The 27,779-nt window shown below is 32.5% G+C and overlaps 1 protein-coding gene across 1 annotated transcript; it reads right to left on the bottom strand.

The window, feature by feature from the left end:
- Nucleotides 1-1,281: 1,281 nt before the first annotated feature.
- Nucleotides 1,282-24,883, bottom strand: LOC132549786 (choline transporter-like protein 2). The gene is made up of 23 exons (XM_060213750.1): nucleotides 24,709-24,883; nucleotides 22,672-22,720; nucleotides 22,305-22,378; nucleotides 21,160-21,238; nucleotides 20,584-20,671; nucleotides 19,645-19,743; nucleotides 17,910-17,982; nucleotides 15,230-15,380; nucleotides 14,687-14,770; nucleotides 14,240-14,352; nucleotides 14,012-14,125; nucleotides 13,607-13,706; nucleotides 13,173-13,265; nucleotides 12,522-12,666; nucleotides 10,953-11,002; nucleotides 10,187-10,363; nucleotides 9,574-9,702; nucleotides 8,937-9,006; nucleotides 7,805-7,878; nucleotides 7,576-7,646; nucleotides 6,893-6,981; nucleotides 6,336-6,420; nucleotides 1,282-5,019 (listed from the first exon to the last, which is right to left on the bottom strand). Exons 1-23 carry the CDS (start codon nucleotides 24,881-24,883, stop codon nucleotides 4,883-4,885), a joined length of 2,319 nt encoding a protein of 772 aa, XP_060069733.1. The 3' UTR covers nucleotides 1,282-4,882.
- Between the last annotated feature and the right edge of the window lie 2,896 nt (nucleotides 24,884-27,779).

Raw genomic sequence — 27,779 nt, 5'->3', positions numbered from 1 at the left:
TATCTGATGGTATTCAATGTGGATCTTTTAAACGCATCACGCGTGACGGTTCAATGTATAAATCTCCATTGTTATAAACCGCTGCGATAGATTGTCGTCATATGTATACATGAACTATAGAATGGTTAATTCGCCTTGTCTTTAACACAGGGTTTAGTTTGATTACACACAATAGGAAATTCAGTATTTCTTTTTATGATGTAGTTTGAATTCAAGTTACGTCGACGTGGCGAATCTTGAACAAGCAATGGAGTTGATAATATATTCCACGAGTATTTTCAAACTTCACATTTCTTACAAGTCGCTAATGTAAGTTTTTTCCCGTGTTTTTCTTGACTAATAGTAAAATAGTAACGGTAGTTTTGAGTGCTTTATTACGGTACAAAAGAAATATATATCGAAAATCAAGGACCTTGTGTCATTGAATTGCACAAGGGAAATAACTCCTGCATCTAAACATCATGGTAAATTTAAGTTATGACTTATTTTGGAATTACTTCCGTCAGTATTGAAAGATTTTTTTATTATTTACAGTGTCCTATACAGTGTTAAGTTTTTTATTTTGCTTTGAAAGTCCATGTTTGTCTGACGAACAAAACGGATATGTTGTGTTCCCATTCGGTTCAAACGTTCATAAAAGCAATAAATCATGTTATGGTCAATGGCATAAATTAAGTAATCATCTTCTCTTTTCTGTTTTCCCCTTCCCAGTTCCCTGTCGGTTTCTAATTATCTCCTCTCATTCGAGATTGAAAACATGAAGAATGTGGACGATGCAATTTCCGGGAGAAGCCGTTGTGATAAGTTATGTCAACACTTTGTTATACTTAACAAAATATCTTTCATCAATCAAATGCGCTCGCGCTATCTTCTGTTATATCATCTACTTTTATAGACAACCCTACACCCTCCCCGACTCTCAAACAAATCGCAAGGTTTGTATGTAAATGGTAAATGTACCATTATGTTTTAACACATCTGCACATCTCAGTGTAATGCTGGATATGACAAATAAACTTCTCATCCGTTTCAAGAGATTATAATTCAGACACACACAAGCAATCAATCGGACGCAAAACTAAAGATTCTTGAAAATATACAAAGAATAGAACAGACGTCGAGATCATAAAACTCGACACGCGATGCAACTCAATAGACACGAAGCCAAATGTACAAATAGAACAAACAAACCTTAAGGACGTCATAAGTTTAATAGCACCAAAGAAATGTCTATGAAAAGTCAACAAGAACATATATTAATAAAATTATTATACAATTAATTTAAATCCGTGAATAGGTAACAAGAATTTATGCAAACAAATGATATGTTGATTTAATAAAAATAGCATTATACATGAACAGTATACATATATCATGGCAAGAATCAATTTCCTCTGTATTTAAAACAATACACACAGTATTGTAATGACGTTGGATTTCTTTAAAGTGCGATGAATAGATACACACTCGAGAACTCTAGCAATGGATTTACTTTTATCACTGGTAAAACAAACAAAATTCATTTTGTTTTTCAAAGTTGTAGGTTTTGTGAAACCTGACTTTTCCTTATTACTGTAATACAAGAACTCTAAATTTTGTGCATTTGAAGAAAATCTTCATAAAATTATACAACTCAAATGGTTGATATACTTCAAAATGATATTATGTTATGAATTTCATTGGATCATTCCTGCTTTCAGTGTAACATACTGTATATTATAGGTGTTAATTATGACGAAGGAGAAATTGTTCATTTGAAAAATCATACCATTTGTAAAATTATAACATATTTCAAGACAATATTTCCTTTTTCAAAAGTAAAAAACGTGCAGTCAAATGCAAAATCGGAGACAAATCACAATTAATGAAATACAGACAAAGACTCCTGTTAAACGAGCTTCCTGTTTCAAAATCATATAAGCGAGATAGTCTGATCTCGTTTTGATAGAATTTCTACAATACACGGGTTGAAGCAAGATGGCTGACACAAAAAATATTTATATTGTGACATACATTGAGTGGTTAGACCAAGGACAATAAATGACGACCGTGGTGCTACAAAGTTTTTTTTGTTAATTTTGAAGAATATATATGTAACAACTCAACCATCCATAATCAAACCCAATCACGATTGGTTCAATCCAAGACAACAATATCACAGTATATAAATCAATAATTCCAAAATCACTAACCTGAATTCAATTTTTTGAAGATTTTGTCATTCTGAATTTTAACAGACAATATTTCAATATAAGAGGAATTGGATTATCCTTTAACATTCTGTAATCCTTTAATTATCATCCACCTGAAGGTTAACAGGCACGGTAAGGTATCAAGAAATATCAGAAGGTCAAGAAGGTTATATAAAAGAAGGTCATATAAAAATAGCATTATTTCTTATCATAATAACAAACATTGTCAAAAAGAATATTATCACAGCTGGTCCTGTATCATTTCTTAAATATGCTTGCAAACTTTTGGGATTTTCATGGGAGTGATCACACATGTCTAAAACTTCAAGGCTCAGAAAAGTTGCTTTAAATAACTCAGTCTCTTGCACAAATTAGATTTTTTTTTTGAAATAGTGAACAATTCGAAATATTTACTAATAATTTCTAAAATGGGGTGGAAATCGAAAATCTCGTTCCTTGACAGGAAGGGGTATGGCAAATATGTATGCAAGATTTCTGTGTTTCAAAATTGTATCACTAGACTTATCTAATCACAAATAATGACAAAATGAAATAAAATACAATGTGTTTATACCTAGTCTATACCATCATTGTAGCTGTTACAAATTAAGGTTGTAAAATGAAAGCGTTTAAGACAATGTATTTCTTCAATCTTACATGGATCTCTGATAATGTTATACAGGGGTCTCCTGATCACATCACACTAAATACTCTTCAACACAGCTCAAAAGAAATACTATGTACATGTGAATAAAGAAATCAACAGAAAACAAGAAATGATTACATATTCTTTTCTGTGGTTACAACAGAATTATCCAACAACTGGATACAAATTATAACAAACAGAAAAATGTAACATTCTTGCATACTTTTGGTAAAAAGTAGAACGGCTCAGTGGAATAAAACAATTTGTATTTAAAGTAATTTAAAGACTATCCTAGAATGTTGTTGCTGCTTCTGGACTTTTTCCGTGAAAGCTTGTGCTATATTTGCCACTTCTACTACAGTTATAGAATAATTTTATATGATCCTAGAGCAGTGCATATAAGTTAAAATACACCACAACTGGATATGAACATACTGTTTGGTGTCATTACAAAGAGTGTTTTGATCTCAAGCACAATGATAAATTGACATTTAACTGGCATTTTGTTTTATTATTTTTTCTTATTTTTTAATGTTTCATCACATTTCCTGTGAAATACATGAATGTCAAAATATTCTGACATGAAAGAAAAATGAGACAAAGAAGTTTGTGTATCATATGGCATATAGGATTCATGTCTTGCAGATAACTGTCAGATTGTTGAATTTTACTAACAAATTCATGTGAGCTTAATCAGATAATTCATGAGACAAAGATTTCACAATGTTTTAACATATGTATCGTAAAATTGAACAAATTTCATTTAAGTAACAAATATGTTGCTCTTAACATAACTAACACTTTGTCTGCAAACAGAATCCTACTTCTGTATTTCTATATATTATGATATATTATGTATTTAGGAAATTGATTCCATGTTATGCTTTTAAGATCACTGTTCATCAATTGTATTTAATCTTTGAGACATTTGGCAAGACATTAAAAAGTTTATAATAAATAATACACATGGGACTTAAAATAAAGACTATTATTCCCATTGTTAACTCTGATAGTCTTTGAGAAGGGAAATATCCCTAGTAATATAATATATGAAATTACATTGTATCACTTACAAATTTTTAGTGCTAACAGCAATTATCATGGAGTATGGTAACATATATTACCATATTATCTTAAGAATAGATTGCCAGCATCTTCATGAGAATCACAATACATTTCTATGATCTATGAAATTATATTGATTGAATATGGCAAAAATGTTCAATTTTTAAAATCCGTTCCTCTGAAACATCATTTAATGACAATATTTTTGAAGTGCTTTTAATTCCATCCATATCAAAGTTTTCTCCCTTATCAAGCAATTTTCTTGATTCATGCCTATAAACTGTTAACCAGGAGGTTTTTCAAGCTTTTGTGTTTGTATTGTCTTATTCAGATTTCTTTCTCCTATGGGTTTTAAAGTATGATGAAGGATTACCACACTCACCATTACTTTGATCAAACTAAAACATAATTGTTGAGATTAGTCCCTAAGAAATTGGGAATCATTCAATACAAAATTAATTTGGATATATGTTTGCTTAAATCAATTTTCCTGAAAACCAGTCATAATTACTAACAATAAATACATGTCAGAGTTTCAAAGTGTAGTCCAATTAGGGAATAATGTGTTGTCTGGCATGTATCAAAACGTGAACATGATTCACAGCAGTTCAAACCTGGATTTATATGTACAGCTTAAGGATTGTCTATCAAATGTAGACCCAGTATTCAATAAGGATTATTCAACATTTTTTGATAATAAATACTGTTCTTTCTAAGTACATTTATGTAAGTAATCATTAAACATTCATTATGTTAATCATTCACAGCCTCCACTTCTACCATCAATAAAGGATGTCTTTCATCTTTGAATACAAACTTTGATTCAATTCAATCAGACTATTTGATTGACTGACTTTGATCACTGTGGCCTGGGACTCTTGAAGTTCTAATATCCCTGCAAAAAAGGTTTCCATGCCAATGTTTTCATATCTGTACACCCAGCATAGCACATTGTTCGGTAACTATGGTGATGGTGTCTTTAAAAGTTCTCCCCGTGTGATCCCTTCTTCTTCTTGTCAGCCATAACTTGATTTTTCTTGCCGAGGATGTTCATCAGATCTTTACTCATATAGAATGGTTTCTCTGTAGTCCCATCATTTCTTTCCAAATCTTCCACTATAAAACATGAACCATACAATTATTAACATGAAAATAGTTTACTTAAGTTCCATACGTGATCTTAACTCTCAGGCTATTGTGTCTCACATTTAAACATCTGGACCCCATGTATGTACATGGTAAAGTGAGTGCATTTAAAACATGGATATGTACTTATATTCTTGTAATATGTCCATGCATCTAGTTTTGCGTTTTGCATGTGTTGTATGCATCTAAATTTTCATGATGGACTTTGTATGTCCATTTATGTATCTATACAGGATGTGATGCACTAGTGAATTTCTATGTCTACTTACGTACCTATACAGGATGTGGTGCGGTAGTGAATTTCTATGTCTACTTATGTATCTATACAGGATGTGATGGTCCAGTGAATTTCTATGTCTACTTATATACCTATACAGGATGTGATGCGGTAGTGAATTTCTATGTCTACTTATGTACCTATACAGGATGTGATGCGGTAGTGAATTTCTATGTCTACTTATGTACCTATACAGGATGTGATGCGGTAGTGAATTTCTATGTCTACTTATGTACCTATACAGGATGTGATGCAGAAGTGAATTTCTATGTCTACTTATGTATCTATACAGGATGTGATGGTCTAGTGAATTTCTATGTCTATTTATGTACCTATACAGGATTTGATGGTCTAGTGAATTTCTATGTCCATTTAATTACCTATGCAGGAATATGTATTTTTTCATGTATGAGTAAGAATTATCCTGTTTATTTGCTGGGTTTAACACTTTGTGAACAGGCAGGGTCATTTTCAGACAGAATCTCCTAGTAGTAGCTTGTGGCTACCTCAATGAACAACATACAGGAGACCCATCACATACTATCCAGAGCAATTAGGGTAAACTGTCTTGCCAAAAGACACAACCACATTAGCACAGACCTGTCGCTTTCTCAATCTTCCTAAGAAACAACTACCACAACAGGTAGGGAGCATCGAATTACAAACCACAGATCTTCACTAGAGGTTACGTATGTCAGCAGTCTTAGCGACTGACCTATCGCGAACCTGAACCCTGTGCTTGGTATCTGAATTACTTGTAGAAACTGATCTGTAGCTATGTATTTGTAAATGTGTTACTATTTGTATGTTCGCACAAGGATGTACCTTTGACAGAAATTTCAATAATAATATACATGGGCAATAGGAATCAAAACAGAATTGCATTTTTAAAACTGTTATAAAATCACTATTCTTTGTTCTGAAAAAAGAACAAAACCTTCATGTTTTGTGGGGTTTTTTTCACTCAGAGTGTACTAGGTATAGGGGGAGTATTTTTTATGCTACTTACAGAAGCAGAGAAACAGTGTATCCACAGCCATGGAATAGACACTGAAGAAACAGCTAGCCACCACATATGACACTATGGTCACAATCTGTTCATACACAAATATAAAGGTTTATAATTAAACCAAAAAAATAAATAAAATCTTTTTTTATATATACCACATCAAACAAAATAATAAAAAAGGTCATTAAAGGAAATTAATGTTTAGTTATTATTGTTGAATAATATACATGTACATTACTTAATGACATATAGTCTTTATTTTAAATAGAGTTACAGTTCTTTGCGGTCAATCTGATCCACCTCACTATTAAGCCCACCTCGCTATTAAGACCACTTTTGTCCAGTCCCCAAAGTTGTCTCAGTAGCAAGGTTTCACCGTATTACTGATTTAATCAAAATATCATAGCCAACCAGGCCCAAATTCTTAATACTGCTGTACATATATGATAATTTTAAGGATCTAGTACATATAGAGACCACAGATGACCTCAGAGGTATTAAACATACATTCAAGTGCTTTTCCAGGAAAACAGAAATTAGTTCATCCATGTACTCACCACAATAGGGACAACATAAAAGTTCAGAGTTGGTGTGTAGTCCTTCAGGAACTCTATACCACCACTAAAGAAGAAGTAGGCTCCAGCAGCTGAAAGTAAGGATTCAGTCAAGATGATATGTCAGAGAAATATTAAGTACTAGGAAAAGAAAGTCATCACTTTATAATTTGTTCTTGAGAGGATATAGGTTTTGTCTGTCCTTATAACTAAGTGTCTTTGTTTTTACATTCTATATAAATACACATAGAAATGTATCTTGCTGACAATACATTTTATCTTTTTGCTCTGCAGTCTGTAATGTCATACAAATGCATATTGTGATAACTTAACAACTGTGCACAAAACTATGTAAAAAGACAATTTAAGGGAGAAAGAAAAGGTGACCTCTATAGTCAGGTGGTCATTATATACAGGTTCAATTTCTATGAATTGTGCTTAAATGGGACCCAAACACAATGGCCTCAATAGAAAGGTATTTGTTACCTGGTATATGCAGGTGGCCTTTAAAGCAGGTTTGACCATATTTATTTACAATTTATCATATTAACATGATATACAGGAAGCCCTTTTAGTTAGTATAGTAAGTCCAGCTGGCTACACATATACAATATATACACCATCTGCAATCACTACACAGATCACATTTTTATTGCTATGAATCTCTATCACTACAGATAACAAACCAGTTGCTCCAACTATCACCAGTTTTCCCAGCAGCATTATGAAGTCTGTGACTTTGTCCACGACAGCAACTCTGCAACCAATTAATAAGTGCAATTAATCTAAATGATAAGGGGCTGGGGGGGAGGGGTTGGAAATACCAACAAGAAGAGGATTTTTTCCCCAATCAAAATTGTAGACTTCAAGTATGTGCTTCGTTATAAATCTTAATCAAAAGACTCATTTTCTTACCTAACAATATTTCGCATGATCAGCATAAAGGCATCTTTGGCAGAAGAACAGAAATTCTTTCCATGTATGGCGACCTAAAACACAACAAATATATCCCTCAAGTCACCTCAAATTAACACAAAACATTTTCAAAGCAAGGTTATTTATTTACTTATTCAAAAGTGAATGTCTAATGTGAACCATCTCACCTGATTTCTTCAGGTCAATGTTGCATATCATAACCTGCTCCAGTCATGACAAATGCTAGAACTGTCTGACATTTCTTTTTTTATCAGGATTAAGAAAACATCCAAATCAATATTTTTTCAATTAATACAGTCAAAATAATGTTTAAACGTAACAAAGAACATCATTCAATACACTTATACAACAGATTGTTTGGTCTTTTTATCTGACGACCCTTTAAAACACCCCTATCATCCTTGAGTTTGAAAGGCTATGACCAGATATTAGGTTTAAAGTTAGTGATACTGATGAACTAGAATGGATCATTTAAATACAGTTTGTTTGATCCATGTCTTGTTGAATTTATGATTAACAAAGAAGAATGATTCCTGAACTTACAAATGCAGTTTAACTACACCAACCTGCTGCAGATCAGAACATGTATCGCGAATTTAACACAAGTGTCCATGTCATATTGGACAAGTTATGTAATTTAATAGAATCTTTGAAGTGTGTCATATTAGTTTATTAGACTCGGCCACAAATTAATATTTTATTCCATGCCTAACTTAAATTCATATAAGACAAAACCCTCGAAATGGACAGGTACATTTTTTTTCATTTCTGTGGTAATAACTTGTTTGGTGTCACTTATTTATGACATGATAATGTCACCATATATCTTATGATATTTATAACAGTCACTATCTCATGACAAACCAAGGTAGAATTTTGATCAAATTTATTTTCCCATTATGTGTGGCTTTTAAATACAATACACCCATTTTATTATTTATCATATTAGAGAAACTAAATTCCAACACAAATCATTTTTTGTACATAAGTTTAGTAATTATTTTATATAAAAATTCAGGGAAATGAAATAGAAACTGAAACTTTTCAAGAATGAATTTTCGATTGAATTGTTTAAGAACATAAAAATAGATTGTTAAAACATTATACTTACCATGATGTAAGCATTTTTGGTTAAAAACTTGAGACATTTCTCTAGACACCAGAAACAGCATTTCAAACACCTGGCACAAAAACAAGATTAATATTTTAAGAATTGTTTTTAAGTTTTGAGAAGAAGTGATAAAAACATCCATATTTTACATTGATTATAGAACTAGATTGTAATTCTTTGAAAGATATATAGTTAAAACATGCTCATTAACATCATCACATACATTCTACACAAATATTATCAATTTTTGTGGAAAAAAAACAAACTTATAAACGCATTAATCTACCAAATAACATATACATTTGACCTGAAATGTGATTTTTGTGCAAGTTTGGTAAACATACATGAGTTTTCACATTTTCAGTGTTAATTGTGAAATAAAAGTCCTATTAATGCCTCAATTTTAGATATGATCCAAATTAGAAGCAAATTTCCATTTCATTCTGTAATATACCAATGTATAGTAACATATTTCAGCCCACCCTTACCACCTACAGTTTTATCATTGTTAGGAAATAATGCCAACTACATGCTTAGGAGTCAGAAATGATTTAATGGCTTATAACTAATGTTTCTAGCAGTTCAATAAATCAATACAGAGAAATCCAGCAGTAATTTTGTAATAAAGTATACTTACTTGAGCAAAAACTTTCCTACTGCATTTTCAGTGCCTTTGAGTTTAGCATCAACATACTCCAACAGTACACGGATCATTGCCACTATGGCCAGGATAAGGGATCCAAAGGCCAGAGAGCCAAGGTGATACCTGTCAATAAGGTTTTATTACAGTTATTGATACAAAAGAAAATGAACAAGTATAAATCATCACACATAGCTGCTTCCTATAGTACTAGATACCTATGATGCTGAAGCCAAATCAGTCAGATTTAAATGTTTCTGAGCATGCCCAGGCAACGTTTCGAATAGTCGATTATTTTCGCAGGGATATTTTCACAATTAGCGATACATTTACATGATTGCAAAAATTTAATCCTTGTAATAATGAGACACATGTGTATTAAATATCATTTTACATCCAGATCACAAGATTCTAATACGTTAAATTATAATTTGTTGTTTCAGAAAAATTGTGAAAATTTTTAAGCAATGAAAAATTGCCAGCTATATGGTAATTACCAGCTATATGGTAATTAATTTAAACAGTACTTTCAAGTCAAGAAATATCAAGAGGGTTAAATACTGGTTCTTTGATGAACAGAAATATTAAAAGGAGGTTTATAAATGATTACCTGAAGCATCTCCAAATGGCAGCAGCCAGTGGAAAGGTTGGTATATCTCTGGGTTTCTCAAAGGCCCAATAGTACGAGGCAAAAGCTCCAGCTAAGGTCATCTGGCCAACAGCCACCACAAAATTCATCAGCCAGAAAAACATGAAGAGGCTGAATACCTGTCCATATATCACAAAACTGAAACAGAAACTTACCATTATTATTTTATTACAGATTCCACTATACATAGTTATTTGGAAAGTGGATATTCAACCAGTAGGTATAGATTTAGGTTCAGAACTAATAGGACACATCTATCTGACATAGGCACACATGGAAGTATAACTTATTTCTATTCTAATCCAAATTACCTTCTCCTCTTTCGACTTTTTAAAGCAGAGCTGCACATAAACACTTATTCCAGCTGATAAGCGGAAAACTGGGCATAACTCTGTGTTATGAAAAAATTGGCTGGAAACTGAAGTCAAACTTGGGATAATAAAACATGGATTATATTGTTGTTTGAAGAAAACACAAACGATAATTTCAAAAATAATAAAATCTTGCCAGTCACATGGACAGGGTGAATACTAACTAGGCACAACATTCTCCTTTCAAGCCTGTTAATAAGTTGATGTACATCTACAGAATCATTTTCTTTGTTTTCTACTCATTCAATTAATCTGTACATTTGCTTTCCACTGAACGAATTTTAAAATCACATACTTTTTGTATAGTGACTAAAATATTAAACATCACTGCTTTCATAAAACTGACTGCTACTTACTTTTCTTCTGCATTCTTCAAAAATGTGCAGAAATCACTCGTAGTGTTGGTCTGTAAACAAAGGTTCACATGTTAATCTAAATGATTCCATTGAAAAAAGGAGCAGTAGACTTAGCAGGCAATTTTAACATGTCAAAGTTCATAAGTACATGTCTATATGTCTATATTTTCAATCTAGCACATGCCACCTCTACACCCTAGAATGCAAAGAAATGGACTTTCCTTCATAGTATGGCAGACAATACTCACCATATTCAAAAATAATTATTTTAATGCTGAAATGCCTCAGAAATTGTTTGAATCTTTTGATTCTCCTAATCTGATACCTAATGTTAGCTTGAGTGCTGTTCAAAATAATTCAGCTGTGCTAAATTAATAAATGATACTAACCATCTCTATCTTCTATAAACATGTAACTAAAACATCCATGCTATCTCCAGCTACCATAAACATGTAACTAAAACATCCATGCCATCTCTAGCTACTATAAACATGTAACTAAAACATCCATACTATCTCTATCTACTATAAACTACCATAAACATGTAACTAAAACACCCATACTATCTCTAGCTACCATAAACATGTAACTAAAACACCCATACTATCTCTATCTACCATAAACATGTAACTAAAACATCCATACTATCTCTATCTACCATAAACATGTAACTAAAACATCCATACTATCCCTAGCTACCATAAACATGTAACTAAAACATCCATACCATCTCTAGCTACTATAAACATGTAACTAAAACATCCATACTATCTCTATCTTCTATAAACATGTAACTAAAACATCCATACTATCTCTATCTACCATAAACATGTAACTAAAACATCCATACTATCTCTATCTACCATAAACATGTAACTAAAACATCCATACTATCCCTAGCTACCATAAACATGTAACTAAAACATCCATACTATAGCTACCATAAACATGTAACTAAAACATCCATACTATCCCTAGCTACCATAAACATGTAACTAAAACACCCATACTATCTCTAGCTACCATAAACATGTAACTAAAACATCCATACTATCTCTATCTACCATAAACATGTAACTAAAACATCCATACTATCCCTAGCTACCATAAACATGGAACCAAAATATCCACACTTTCTCTAGCTACCAAACAGATTTAAACAAATTTCGCTAGTGTAAATACAAATGTAGTTAAGTCACATTATTGACAACATTAGTCATCCACTCCTATCTAAATAACACTTCATGTTTAGGCCTTAAAGTTCTTTATTACGTTCTATTGAAAAATGTAATTTTAAATCAGAATGACAGAGAATTTGAAACAAATATATCATATTTATCCCTCAACAAGCCCATGTTCAGTGACAATCCCATATATCCTTATTTACAGTGTATTGCAGTTGAGTAAAATTACAAACTAATGGAAAAATTGATTAGCCTGTGATAAGCTTTCCCTTAACTTTTGGTAATCTATAGGCTTTACAAATGATTAAAGTCATGATTGATATCACATGAAAGTTCATACATTATTTGGTATATTTCATCAGCAGTTTCTTCAACAAATACTCACATTTTCATTACAAGTCTCTCCAAATAGTGAGGATGTGTCTGCTACAATTTTGAGATAGTTCCAATCATTAGCTGTTTGATTCCAGTAGTCTGTGTTGTTTTCATTCACAGAGAAGTCCTGCTTTCTCCCTGTAGATGCCAAGAATCTATGCAATTTGTCAAGATCTTTTTTTTATTTTATTTATAAAGAAGACATGCACCTTATTCCTATTTCATGAAAAATGGTTGTCTTTTCTCCATTAGGAAGCAAACTGTGAATAAGGCAATCATTGGTAATTAATTTTGACCCATCAAGAACAGGCACACTGAGGAGTGCATAGAGTGGAGTGACAGTAGTATTATGCTTGAACTTTCCCAAAAATTGGATAAATTGAAGATTTCTAAAAAGATATGTATAAGGTAATTATTTGATAAAACTAGCAGCATAACTTCCAAAAATTTAGCTTGACAGAGAAGGAAAGTTCAGAACTTTCATCTACAGAAAGACTCAAATGGTCAGACAGACAGATGGCAGAAAAAGACCACATGATTCTAGTATATGTGTTATATATATCTCCCTAATTTTGTTGTCAAGTAATATCAAATTTGGCAATATTTTAGCTACTGTTGCCATCACTGTTATTATTTAACAGTACATAGTAATAAAGGATACGTGGCCACAGATAGCCAGTATGCCACCACGCCCAGTTGTAGAGCAAACGGAAATATTGGGAATATTAAGGTAAACATCATTTTCCCAATGGCTCTGGAAAAAAAGAAAATTACATTTTAAAAGCAAATAACACTTGATATAAATGTCTTAATGACTCTTGTATCTTATAAAAAAAAAAGAAAGAATATTTATGTTCTATTATGCATGCCATAAGTTATTTCAAAAATGTTACAAATCCATGAAAATTTCTATATATTTTCAATGCTAGAGAGGAGAAACCATGTCAAAATACTCATGAACCCATCTTCATAATCAAGAATTACCACTTAATTTGCCTACACACTAAAGATTTGTTTTGAAGCTTCATTGTGGTAGTTACAAGTTTCATCTTGTAAAAAGTTTAATAATTTCCATGTAGACAAAAAAAATCTGACCTGCTGCCTTCTTTAATGAGTGACACAGCAATTCTGATCCTCTGACACAGAAACAACAGGATAATCAAAAAGATCAGCAAAATCACTGCCGAGATGATGCCTAGAAATAGGAATTATAAAAATTCAAAAAACCATTCCATTACAACAAAAACTTGTATATATAGCTGAGCAATATATAGCTCGTATATCTACAAATAGAGGGCTTATTCTATGATGTATATTTAGACTTGTTCACCAACCATCATTTAAATTATTAGTAGCATTGAAATTTTCAATATCAATAAAAACATTTAGAGAGGGATGTGTGCACACTAGATTTATTTATGAACTAATTCACTTCAATTCCATGCCTGCCAATTTCTGTTCTTGAGAAACATAAGGTATAACAACACAAAATCTTCTTACCAAATGCTAGAAACATATCAGGTTTGGACCAATGAAGGACAATGGATACAATATGGATGCTGAATTCCTCATCCCCATCCAAATTAACGTAGGTCCAGAAACACCAGTAGGTCGCTGTAACATAAGAACTCTGAAGGTCATGAAATCATTTTAACTTGTCATTATAGAGGAATATATACATGAAGATGCATATTTCTATGATACAAAAAGCTTCTCTGTTATACTCACAAAAAGCAAACAGTCCTAGGAAGGCAAATATTGTGATCCATACCATGATACCAGCTATAAACCTCATAATAGTGATCCATGTAAGGGAGACAATCATGCTCAGGATCAGGATTCTATAACACACCAAGGAAAGGTTAAAGTTCACATACAACAATAAAACTACTAAACCTATATACATATTGTAGTTTGATTATCATAGGTACATGTCGACCTTGCAAAATAGTCAAAATTGTACCATAGCATATATACATATCTAACTTTTGATGTCCTTTTGGATTCCTATCACAGTGTAACTGGCTTAAAATCATATGGTTCCTTTACATATCAATTGTCATCTACCTAGGTTACAATATTTGTATACTGTAATCTATTATTTTGCTATTTATTATTTGTCTATATTTATAATTTACCACAAATAATAAATGGGAATTTATAGCTATAGCTTACACAAGCATCATCCACCAGGTTGCCACTATGTCTGCAACAATCTTCTCTGCATACTCCTTGGCTTTCAGAAATATTCCAAATATGCTGAATGAAATAGATATAATTCATCATACAATTTCCAAACTAAATGCTTGAAGGAATGAAATACTGTTATCTACACAATAACATAGGCATACCTATCAAATTTTCAAAATCTGACAATAGGAAAAATTGTAGTGTAGCAATATTGCTGATTTATCAATGGTATTTTCCAATAGGTTAAAAGAACATCTGTTTTGGACACATTAGGTTCAACAATTTCTTAGATTCCACGTAAATACAACATACTGAAGTGAAAATGAGAGAGATTCATGCCATTAATAAGAGGTTTGATAGGAAAGGTTTGTGAGTTCATCAAATACATTGTTCATCAATAATCACTTCTGAAATTTATTTTAGATTCAGATGGAATTGCTCTGCTGTCAGAAACTTTTTCTTATCATTCTGGAGTTACCTGCCTTTAGTAAACACAAGTCACGGTCAGTTAAAGTGACATTAACTTACTCCAGATTTTGGGCCAGAGACTCAATTGAGATGTCGTTGCTGTTGGAGTCTGTGATGTTTTTATTTCCAACATCAGCCTGTATATTGGTGAGAAGGCTGCCTCCATCTTCAAGGAAATTAACCAAAACTTCGGGAACACATCTGTTAATAACTGCAACAGGAAAAAAAGGTGTTAAATCCTTTTATTGTCATACTTATTAATGTCACTTTTCAGGTATCATCATGTTTTCTGGGCACACAGTTGTGTTACTACATTATCTAATAGATACACAATCAGAAAAATGCATTCTTCAAAAAATGCTAAATGTATTAAGCTTATTTTTTGTTGATATCAATTAAACTGTCATTTACATGAAATATGCAGGGAAATTACTTTAATTTCAGTAACGTTAAAGTGGTGACCATAACTTAAACATTTTCTTTGACCTCAAAATTACTGGAAATGGTACAGGTATATAGAGCAATACTTATTTTATATCATCCTCACAAAATTTGTGTGAAACGGGGAAGATTGGAGTTAATATTAGTTCTACCTTGTAACACTTGAATAAGAATGCACCAGAAGTTCTTTGAAATAGTTAAAATACAAGACTATTGCAGAACAACAATTACAGCACAGTGTAAGACTTTGCTTTAATTAAGATACACTACATTTCGTGGGTGGTGCTATATCATCCATATTTAAATGGTAGCCTTTATCATATTACCAAGGTGTTAATGACTTTCACCTTTCAGCTTGACTTGGTGATCTTGTTTTATCTGGTCACATACCAATTGAGTTAATTGGAAAAGAAGTTACAATGGAGAAATAAAACATGTCAACTTTCTTAACTAAGTACAATAAAGGTATATCAGGAAATTGGACCCCGCTGGATTTCTTTCACAACTAAACGAAACACCTTAAAAGGTCATGAGATTTATTGATGAACCTTGGGTTTAGCAAAGATTTTTTTAGATTTTCATTATTTTCCCCTGTTAAGACCCTTCTTATGCACCTTAAACATGGGAATATGTCATTATGATAAAATTTTGTTACAAATCATACAAGTGTTTACAAGAAGAAGCTTTTGAAACCAACATCCCTTTATCACATTTAAGGTCCCTGGAATCTACAAGCGATATTCATGATGTTGTGCATTAAACAAAACCTCTGACTTTCCCCTAATGGACCCTGTCCTTCCTGCTAAAGTGGTGCCATGGTATCATCTTCATTCATATAAGAAACCATCACTTTTTCTTAACCATGGTCAAAACCAAAGGTGGTTAGAAACTGCATAGGCATTTAGGAGAAGAAGTGTTCACAAAATCCCAAACATTCATGGACATCATTTTTTTTTCTTTTTTCTGAACTCTTATCAGTGAAAGTGCAACAGTATAAAAACCAAAAAGCATACAAAATTTTACAAAACCTGCAATCACTGCTGTTCTGGAGAAGTTCAGTCTTTCATTTCTATAAGGGAACTTAAGAATCACCCAAAGATATCAAGTCTGTTATTTACATTGTATATTTTTGAAGCCTGGCCAGATAATTAATATGATGGTTGTGTTACTGACATAAGTAACTTAACTGTTAAAAACATTCTGATTAACATCATTTTTTAAGCTCTGGAAATGTGATAATTAGGCTACAATTATACATGGTTAAGTATTAAGTTGATGAGTCCATGTACTTAAAATCTGTCTTCTCCATATGACTGACACAACATATAAAGCATTGTGATTAAGTAAACTGTAAAAGCTGAATAAAAATCCATGACACGAGACACAAATTATTGTAAATAAAAAAACTGATACCAATTACCTTGATACATTGAAACGAAGTGATATATTTTAAATTAGCTCAAATAATAAAGGTGGACATACATATTAAACAAAAATCTGATACACATCTATATATCTATGTCTCAGTACTTACAAAACTTGTCTTTGAGGAAAAGACAAAACAAAGTGATAAGAAAATGTCAAAGATTAAGAACCTCCACATAGGGCACCTCATGATCACAGTATGTATCCTGTAATAAGCCCATGGCCAGGGGCCAACACACGACACATTATCAATGACTAGAGATCAGGGGTGGGCTTATTACAGGATAGTGAAATAGCATTGTTGATAGATCTACTAAAAAACATTTATACGAGAAGGTTTATTATACAGTAATATTCAGATAAAAAGATAACTGTTGTGTTATAGATGTAGTCTACATAAACAAAAAATACCAGAAAACTGAATATAAATATAATGCAGCATCTCAATATGTTATATCTTAGAAATTAATGTGTGGCAACACATGAAATGAGAAGAAAAACACTATATTTCATATCGTAAAAAAAACAAATCAAGGGTTTGAAACACTAAATATCTGTTAAAAAAGTACAAATAGAGAATCTGTTAAAATAGTATGAATAAACCAAAAAAATATTAATAACCAGACAAAGCCTGAATTCAATTATACTACTAGATTTGAACACATTAAGACATATATGAAAACTATCAAGAATTATAAACACAAGTTCGAAAATTAAATATGAAGTAATCATGTACACTTGATTCTCTCCTTGAATATCTCTAATTAGAGAGACTTAACTGAGAATTATATACATTGTATATATAAATATGTAGAAACAGTATAGAAACTCTGTTGTTTTAGACATCGAAACACATTCTAAAAGATAAGATAACCAAACTTACGAGGAGAACTTTTCAGGAAGTAAGCAGGACATTGGTCACGTTCCACCAGAGCAGTCCTTGACAACTGAAACAAAGAAAATCAGTGTTGTCTAATATTCTGAAATTGATATCTGTTTATTTGTATATCATTGTAGATCTTAGTAACAGAATGTACCTAGATTGCTCAAAAACATTGCTGTTTGCAAAAAAAATGTTCACAAACATTCTGATGTTGTTATCTAACAATCTGTAGTCTCAAGACTTTTAGAAGATAATCTAGAATAAAGAAGTTCAGGAGATTTATCATCAGCAGTCAGAACAAATGATTTTGACCTTGACCTACTGTATAACATTGTATATCACATGAAGTGCTTGTGGATTCTTTCTTTTGTGGTTTTAGCCAAGGCATCCTTTCAAGGGTAACAACTTCTGTAGATATTACATAAATATACTAAAGTTCTTCTGTTGAATTTTACTTTCATTGTTTTTCTAGAGCCACAAAAACTACACTATAAACATTTCTAGTTATACTATAGCTCATATTGGAAATGTCTAATGACTTTGAGCAGAAATGACAGGTCCATGGATATTTCCCTCAGTTTTTGTGTCAAGTAAAGATAATGTTAGAAAATATGACAACTAAATAAACTGTCAGCTTAAAAAGTAAAAAAATATGAACGACGTTAAAAAACAAGAGGCCTAACGGCCTTGACGGTCACCTTAGATAAGCTATATTGAATATAAAGGTTATAGGATAGTTATCAAGTGTCATGAAACAGAAATTGTGACACTGAATATAGATATTGGCAATACACGTATACCATTAAAAAAATATCATCCTATACTAATAATTCTTACAAAGTTATTTCCAGTGTGAATAAACCATGCTATGCTCAAAAATACAATTTTCCTATGAAACTTACAGTAAATTCTAAAAATATATTCCTCCCCAGGAAGAAATGTAACTTATTTTGGTAATTAAAGTACCTTAAGATGCTTTCATTCATGAAGAGCTTTTGATTCTACCACATCTTGGTGTTCAGAAGAAGATTTTTGAAATGTAAGTCAATTTGACCCCTTTTGACACCGCCCATCAGCCCCTAGGGGTCAGTCAGGATCAAAATGGGCATACCATCAAGCCATCATCCTTCACTTATAATTCTAACCAAGTATGAAATATTTCCAATGGAAATTAAACAAATTATGCTAAAAAATCTAGTTTTCATATATAATCTATAGTAAACATTACCCCCTCCCCACTGGGAAATGTGACACCCTGGGGCCATGAAATTCACAATTTTGGTAGAGTATCTTAAGATTCTTCCATTCATGGAGAGTATTTGATTCTACCATATCTCGGTGTTGAGAAGATTTTTGAAATCTGAGTCAATTTGATCTCTTTTGACTGTATAATTCACAATTTTGGTTCATCTTAGACTAGGGAAGGTTTCTGCAAAACGTAATTTAAATTGGATTAGGAGTTTTTCAGAAGAAGTCGAAAGTGTTAAATTGTTAACAGATGCATGATGCCAGATGAAGGGTAGTAGAATAGGTCACCATGAGACTTTGCCTCAGGTGACCTAATCTCAGGTGACCTGATAAAAGAATGGGCCCAAATAAAGATGAGTTCTTGTTAAAAGTATCTGTATTCAATACTCAAAATAAATACAAAATATGAAATTAAAATCACTGTATAACAATTTGATATCCATAACAAGTTTTTATCTGAAAGAAAATGTATACTCACTGTTGTGTCATATCCTGACTTACAGAACTGCAGGTCAGCACTTGTGGCTGCATCAGTAATATAAGCATAGTTTGTATCAGGACAAGATGCGACACACACCTACCAAAAGTAGAGAACAATTGTTGACTCCATGTATATCACACATTTCCTGAATGTGCTTTTGATATCATTTATAAATAGGTTTATATTTAAAGACTGCCTGTACATACTTTTTTAACCTATGTATTATATCCTGTCTCAGATGAAGACTTTTCTTTCCAACATTTCTAAGATTTATGAAGTCTTTTCTCCCAATCAACATTTGAAATTTAAGCAACCTGACATAAAGTTGTCACTCTGAACCATACCCGTATACTTCCCTGTGGAGAAGGACATCCTGACACAAGGTTTTTCCTCCCTCCTGTACTCCCATACTCACCTGTGGAGGAAACCCTCACACTAAGTTTTCCATCCAACCTAGCCTCTTATACTTCTTATATGTGGAGGACACCCTGACACAAAGATCTCCCTCACATCCAGTTTCTTATATTCACCTGTGGAGTAGGACACCCTGACACAAAGATCTCCCTCACATCCAGTTTCTTATATTCACCTGTGGAGTAGGACACCCTGACACAAAGATCTCCCTCCCATCCAGTTTCTTATACTCACCTGTGGAGTAGGACACCCTGACACAAAGATGTCCTTCCAATCCAGCTTATTAAACTCACCTGTGGAGTAGGACACCCTGACACAAAGATCTCCCTCCTATCCAGTTTCTTATACTCATCTGCGGAGTAGGACACACTGATACAATAATGCCCCTTCCACCCAGCCTCTTAAAAACTCAACTGTGGAGTAGGATAACCTCACACAAAGATGCTCCTCCTGCCTAGTCTCACATGCTCATCTGTGGAGTAGGACATCCTTACACAAAGATACCCTGCCTCCTATACTCACTTGTGGTGTAGGACATCCTGACACAAAGATACCAACTCCCATCCTTCCACACTGAACAAGGTCAAAGAAAAATAGATAGTCCTTTCCCCTGGAAAAGGAGATTGATTATACAGACTAAAGTTAGGTTGTCCTGGAAAACAAATATTTCAATAACATGCAAAATTTCCTTCATTTTAATTTCACAAGAAAGCTAAATACTCAATTCTTAAAGTGACTTTTCTTCAAACTTTATGAAAAATAGTTGTACAATACAGACAACCCATGGTTCCGGATGTAAGAATTCTCCCTTTCCATCCCATCCTCCCCTTATTACCCTTAACAGGTACTGGTATCTCTGATTTCATATATACCTAGTACAAAAGCTTTTTACTTTAATAGGGGTCAAGTGTAATATTTGACCCTTCAAACTTGACTGATGACCACCAAAATCTGTTAGGTGCTGAACTTCATGTTTGTACTAAACATGCGACATCTTAAAACAGTTGAATGATTTCATAACTTCAAATTGACATTCTTGTGCCATTCGGGAGGAAAGACGATAATCCGAAGTAACATGCACACTTTAGATGATCTTACTTGTTATTGCCATATCCACACAGTTCTCCATTGGAATCCACTGGGTACAGCAGTAAATAGGGATCCCCATTAGCAAACGCTGAGGAATATCATACAATGTATACACATGTAATTTAACTGGAAGTTATTTAAGTTCTAAATACCAAAAAAGAGTACCACAGATTGGAACAATATATGCTTGTTCCAAGATAAACTTGTTAAAAATAACATCATAGGGCAGAAACTTTTGCCAAAATTTCAAAATCACAATGCCAATAAGGCAACCATAGTTTCATGAAGTGGTTATAATGCCTACCAAATTTCAGATAGTATAGTGAAAAACTGAGGAAGGAGATCACTATACAAAATTAAAAAGCTTAAAAAGACGGTAAAAAACTGTTGATTCAATCTGCTATGTACAGAAACACTTCTTCATGTCAAAGTGATTTAAGTTGGGAACAATTTGATAGAAAACTTGGAAGGAGATCTCTGGACAATTTCAACAGGCTGAAAACAATAATTGGCAGTAGTTCTTCCAAATATAGTCAAATCAAATAACTGTTCTGGCAAACACAATTTCATGTCATGGTGATAAAGCCTATAATTTTTTAAGGAAATCAATGGAAGTGAGAGAGGAGATCTCTAGACAAGATTAATACATGCAGTATGAAAACTAACAAGGGCAGTAACTCTCCATAATACAAATGAATCAAACTGCTCTTTTGGGAAAAATTGACCTCATATCATAGTAATTACTACCACATTTGAGGGAAACTGGTTGAAAACTATGGGAGATCTCCAGACATCTAAAAGTTTACTACAAAACACACAATGTACACCATAATGTGTCCTGTTATTGTACGGGCGCATAAAAATATTTACTCTTACAAATGTCCTTTTGAGAATGAATCAATATGAAAATAGTGCTAGTACCTCTCAGATTTTTGACACACATTAAAGTCAACTTTACAGAGTTCAAATATGTTGATAATAAGCCACATCACATTGCAAACACAAGCTTTATTGACCAAACTGCTGTAATTCAAGGTTTCTGAGTACATCATGAAGACATCATCACAACAGAATTATCAACACAGTAATCCTTTTATGACCAAACTTATTTATGCGAAACGATATATCTATATTTACTTATGATGACTCATTACCTAAGTAAGACACTCCAGCAAAGCCACCGATGAATATGATGAAAATCAGACAGCATATGATATCAGTGCAGGATCTGGAATACACAAATTGATAATACACTTCTTACATTATCACCAAGGTTAAGGATGATATTGAAGCCAGACACTGAAGTTATTATGGTGTTTGAAGACCTGGTTAACATGATGAAGCTGATTTTCAGATTAAGCATATGAAATCTTTTCCTTACACATCAGGCTTCCTGGTTTGTGAATTATGAGAATATTAGAATTAACACACTTATTGATGTAGAATTTCATTATTCAAATAACATCATTTGCGCACTAAAAGCTCTTCCATACAGTCACTTGGTATGTAAACTACATTTACCTTTTTTTGATAGGTCCATTGAAAGTTGGATCATATGTCAAAGGTGTACCTGAAAAAGACAGAAATCATCTAAAATGTCAGGTATAATTAATACTACCTGAAAACAGGTAACAAATAATATTTTAAATATGTCAATGACGAATGTCAATAAATTAATCATAGGGTCATTCTAAAATACCTTTCAATTGGATGACTATATGCTGATTATTGTCTAAATGGTTACAAAAGGTATCACAAAATATGAAGCAATCACCTGTCAATAGTAACATATGATTTTATAGATAGACAATTACATGTTATCTATCAATCAATCAACAAAATGCTTTCTGTGACAAAGATATAATTTCCTTACATGCTAATTCTGATTAAATCATGACAAGTGACCACAATCTGGAAATCAATAGGTCAGAACTTTAAAGAAGGTCAAGGTCATTCATTAAAATTAGATTTGTTAGCTCTTCACCCACAAGCATGTATATCATGATCCTGGACCTTCCAGTCTTGTGGAAGATGCTGTTGAAAAATATGTACAATTTTGTCTCCATCCCCCATGTTGTGAAATGGGGCCAAGGTCATTCATTTTTTAAAAAAAACTTGTATGCTATTCATACCTGCAAGGTGCTGACTGAATACCTTCACTCTTGGATATGGCTTATTTGCGGTGAAATACAGTAATATTGAGAACTGAGAAAGCAAATGTTAGCAAACAGGCAGACACTGATACTACAGCACAAGATTACTTGACCTTAGTGTAGGATAGTTCAAAATATCAGATAAATTAATGTGTACATATTTCTTATTCTTCATGAATACATTAACACATCAGGTTTTATATCTGGAATGCAGCAGTTCTACTACACAATGATGTACAGTATAAAGTGTTAACTCTTTGCACTAGGCTGTGATACACTTAAGGGAGAGTGTCCCACTGATGTTCTAATGTATTCAAGAACTCAAAATACATTATAATTAATGTTTCTGCATCTGCGATGAGAGGTCAAAGTTCAGAAGTGATTGTTATACTGGTAACCTTATTCTGGTATGTCAAATCTCCATTTCATTTTCTCAGCATTCCCACAAATTTTTACCATAGCAGAATCAGTGGAAATAGGGAAGGAGTATGAAATGTCTAATTCAAGATAGCGCAGCAATGGCAACCATTTTGGATTTTTCACTGACCCGAAAAAATAACAATAATTGGTAAGTACCACCTCCGGATCTTTTTTGGCAAGTTTTGACTAAATCCCACAAGTGGAACTTGAGAAGTTTAAAATGAATGTTGTTCAGGGAAACCATTATTGTGCAATCATGTTACAAAATGGCCATCATCGCTTCGAAACTTTTAATACGTCTGAACAATGAACAATATCAATTCCTTAATATCCCTTCCAATTTTCAGCCTGATGGCAGTCGTAGAAGTTGAGAGGAAGATAAAAATGTGTTTTTCAAAATTGCCATACGAGATTTTGAACTGACCCGAAAAATAACAATACTCTGTCAGGACTGTCTATGGATCATTTCAAGCAAGTTACAGCCCAATCCCATTGATGGAAATGGGTTTAAAGTTTAAAGTGTAAAATGTTGACACAGAGTGGATAGCAGACAATAACTGACAAAACAAGGGGTCTTTGCATTGTCCTGATTGTTTGGGCCAGATTAACTAATCATGATACATGTAGACAAATTATTGTAACTTTTCTCATCTCTTTATTTGGAGGCAATGGATTACAAAGGTTATTTAATAAAATTTGCTTTTTTATGTGTATGTAAAATATAATCCACTAGGAAACATCAAAAACAAGGAAATACTCTCTATAACAAATGATATGATCTTCAAACTGAAAAAATTATATTTTTTTGAAAAGATCCAAATAATACTCTCATTTATGAATTGATCCAATGATAGCACAAGATTAAGTTAATTTCCTTTTTTATAGATATCCAATAAACTTATACACATACAACACTTGATCTGAAAGTGAATCATGACGAATGAAAAGTTTCAATATCAAATATTCTGTCTCCCAGTAAACCTACCATGTTCTCCATCAGTCTCAAATACACCATCACTTTCATCTTTACTTTCTTTCTCCTCCATTTGAAATCGACTTTTTGTTTTAATAACCTCTGAAGGGTCCTTCTTATGATCTCCCAGTAGTTTTTCTTCAGTCGCCTTTTCCTGCTCAAACTTCCGTTTGTTTGAGCGAGGCATGTTGACTTTTTAGATGTATACACAGTAGGTATAAATATAAGGGGTAAATGAGGTTGTCTCTTGATTAACTAATGCACATTTCAAAAATATACACACCAAGTTTTTCTTTCAAACTGTATTGGTGTGTATTAAGTATAAGTTTGTCACAATGAGAAGATACATTTTAAATCCTGCTGTAACTGAAGGTATTCTGCCACAATGTTCCCTTTACAACTGTTTTTAAACTTCACAACTCCTTAATCAAATCCAAATATTCTATCCAGAAAACCAAGAAATAGGACTGTAAAATTTCCTATGTGAAAACCAGTAAGCAAAATAAGGTTGATCAATTAAACATGTCAACACTTTACACTTCAGTGCTTAAAATACACATTACATCAGCAGTAGATATTCTGCCCTAGTACATCTGTCTGCTGTCTACAGATTTCCTTCACAATATAATTATGTATAAATATGTTAAGTAGGGATATCTCTATTACATTATATTTTCAAATGGCATCATTTATGTAAATGACTTCAATTTGGAGAAAACCCAACAGATACAATTTCTAAATGCTAAATCAATCTTTTGTATATATGTATCTATGGTGAAATTTGTAATATTCTCTGTCACATCTCATATTTGTAGTATTATATACACCACAGCTTTCATGAATGAGGTTAGTTATCTCTGTAAACACAACATATACCAATACTATAGAGAACTGTATGATCAACCTACAAAGTGCACTGTATTGATAGAATTATGACAGATATGTATATACATAAACCATTTTATTCACTACATATATTACATATATTTATGTTAAAATACCTGCCTCACTTCACTTAACCCTATGATATAAACACTTGTAATAATTATTTATGTTGCTATGTTTTTCTTAAGAGTTCCTGATATATGACTACCTTTGAAGGACTTTCTTATGACCTCTAAGAAGCTGTGTCAATCAACCATACCACATATCCTTCTTAAAAATCAGCTTGTAGTTAAGGTACTGATTATCTAATACAACTTAAATAACTTATCCTCCATATGATATTAAATAAAATACGCCTTTAGACTTTCACTAGGTGGATCCTTATTCATACATGATTCTCGGATAAAAGCTGCATTACAATTTTCCTAAGGTATACAAAATGACCAGTCACCTTGCAAAACATTCCTTCATTATCATTTAGTGTAAACGAAATCCTTGATAGCAAGAAAATGAAATCCAAGTGAGTAAGGAATTGTGGCGATAGTCTGACAACTGCTCACGTCCAGTCCACTCAGGTAACAGGGTGACTAACAAAATTTAAGGTGAAGCTTTGGCATCAGTTAAAGTCCAAGTATCCCATTGTTCATGGAAACTGCCATTCAAGTGAAGATCAAAAAGGTATCACATATAGTGAGCAGACAGGTGAGTAATTCCTACAGGTATGAAGTCAGATTACCTGGCCTCTATCATAACAGTCTTCACAGTTATTTGATTGTTAGATTGATTTATAAAATTTATAAGTCAATACTTTAATTATTGTACATTTTATTGTCACAATCCTATCACGAAAATTATCAAATCAAAACTTTTACCTTACAAATAGAAAAATTTTGCACACTTAAGAAGTTCAGGAAATAAACTTTGGTATCTATATCAAATTAAGCATTTTGATTAAGATAACAAGGCTATGAGGAGGTGACAATGTTGATGTATGTGTGTACACACATAAACACTTCATGCTCAGTTTATTATAGGCCTGACTTGCATTGTAACATCACTTACATGGTATTAATATCTGTTACAAGCCCACATCCTTAAAATGGACAGTTATTAAAATCACATTAAACATTTTACTTTGCCTCTCCTGATTTCATATCATTTAACCTATCATAAAATTAATCTTAATGTGTTTCCTACGTAGGCGATGCTTTTTTTACAAAGTAACATTCTCCAGTTTTTGTTGTCCCTAATCAAAATACGACAAATCACTTACCAAATTAGTGACATCACTTAATCAAGCAAGAATGATAATTCAATATAGTGATTTTACTAAATATTGATTACTCAAAGTCTTTTCATTTTTTGAAATTATAGTGACATTACACTGATTTCAAGTACTGATAATCATCACAGAGGTTTAGAATAGCAGTGAATTACAACTGGCATGTAAAAATGCTTTTATCAGTCAGGACTCCAGTTCATTAGAAATTAACTTTACACCTAACCTTTTTTTTCTTAAACAATGAGCATATCATATTTTTATCAAAAAAGTATTCGGGTACTTTTATGAAAGGGGATACAAGTATGATATGACACGCTGTGGTTAAAAATAAGTTTTATCATTGTTGTAAAAATATCTACCAATCGATAGCTGTGTGACAAGTGGCGATAAATTCCCAAGGCTCAATAAACTGAAAGATATGTATCGATTTAATACCAACCAGGAAGTCTGTGCCTTTACTTTGTTTACAGCAGCCATGACAACATCAAACTTAATGAACCATCACTCATTACTTTTCCTGTTTAAGTTTGATGAAAAGTGGTAGCAGGTCCTGTTATGTCTTAATTTTTCAGTCTTGCAGGAAAAGCATGAATCCATGGACAGATGAACAAATGGACAAGGAGGGACAGAGTTTGATTACTCCAATTTCCTGGAGGGAAGCAATGATGGAGTTCTAGAATATAATAGGATTTTATGATAAAATTTTGTGTACTTTCTCTTCTTTTTTTATACACAGTTATTGCATTACAAATAAAAGAAAGAAGAAAAGCACGAACTTAGGCCATACAACCAGGTGTTTGAATTGGATAATGAAGCAATAAAGACTAAATATTGTCAATATAAGTAATACAGAAATTTAGCCTAAATGATAATTGTAACATGTTTGTGTTCATATATCCATGACCATCGAACACAT

This window comes from Ylistrum balloti, unplaced genomic scaffold, assembly GCF_031769215.1.
Source record: "Ylistrum balloti isolate Yb309-2 unplaced genomic scaffold, AGI_CSIRO_Ybal_v1 Utg370078, whole genome shotgun sequence".
NCBI classification, from domain to species: Eukaryota; Metazoa; Mollusca; class Bivalvia; order Pectinida; family Pectinidae; genus Ylistrum; species Ylistrum balloti.
This window is presented reverse-complemented; position numbering and strand designations above follow the sequence as displayed.

Coding starts and splice junctions, on each gene's coding strand:
- LOC132549786 (XM_060213750.1), bottom strand. CDS start 24,883: ATGCCTCGCTCAAACAAACGGAAGTTTGAGCAGGAAAAGGCGACTGAA. Junction 22,379..22,671: donor AATGGACCTATCAAAAAAAG/GTAAATGTAGTT, acceptor TGTGTATTCCAG/ATCCTGCACTGATATCATAT. Junction 19,744..20,583: donor CAGGATGTCCTACACCACAA/GTGAGTATAGGA, acceptor TACTTTTGGTAG/GTGTGTGTCGCATCTTGTCC.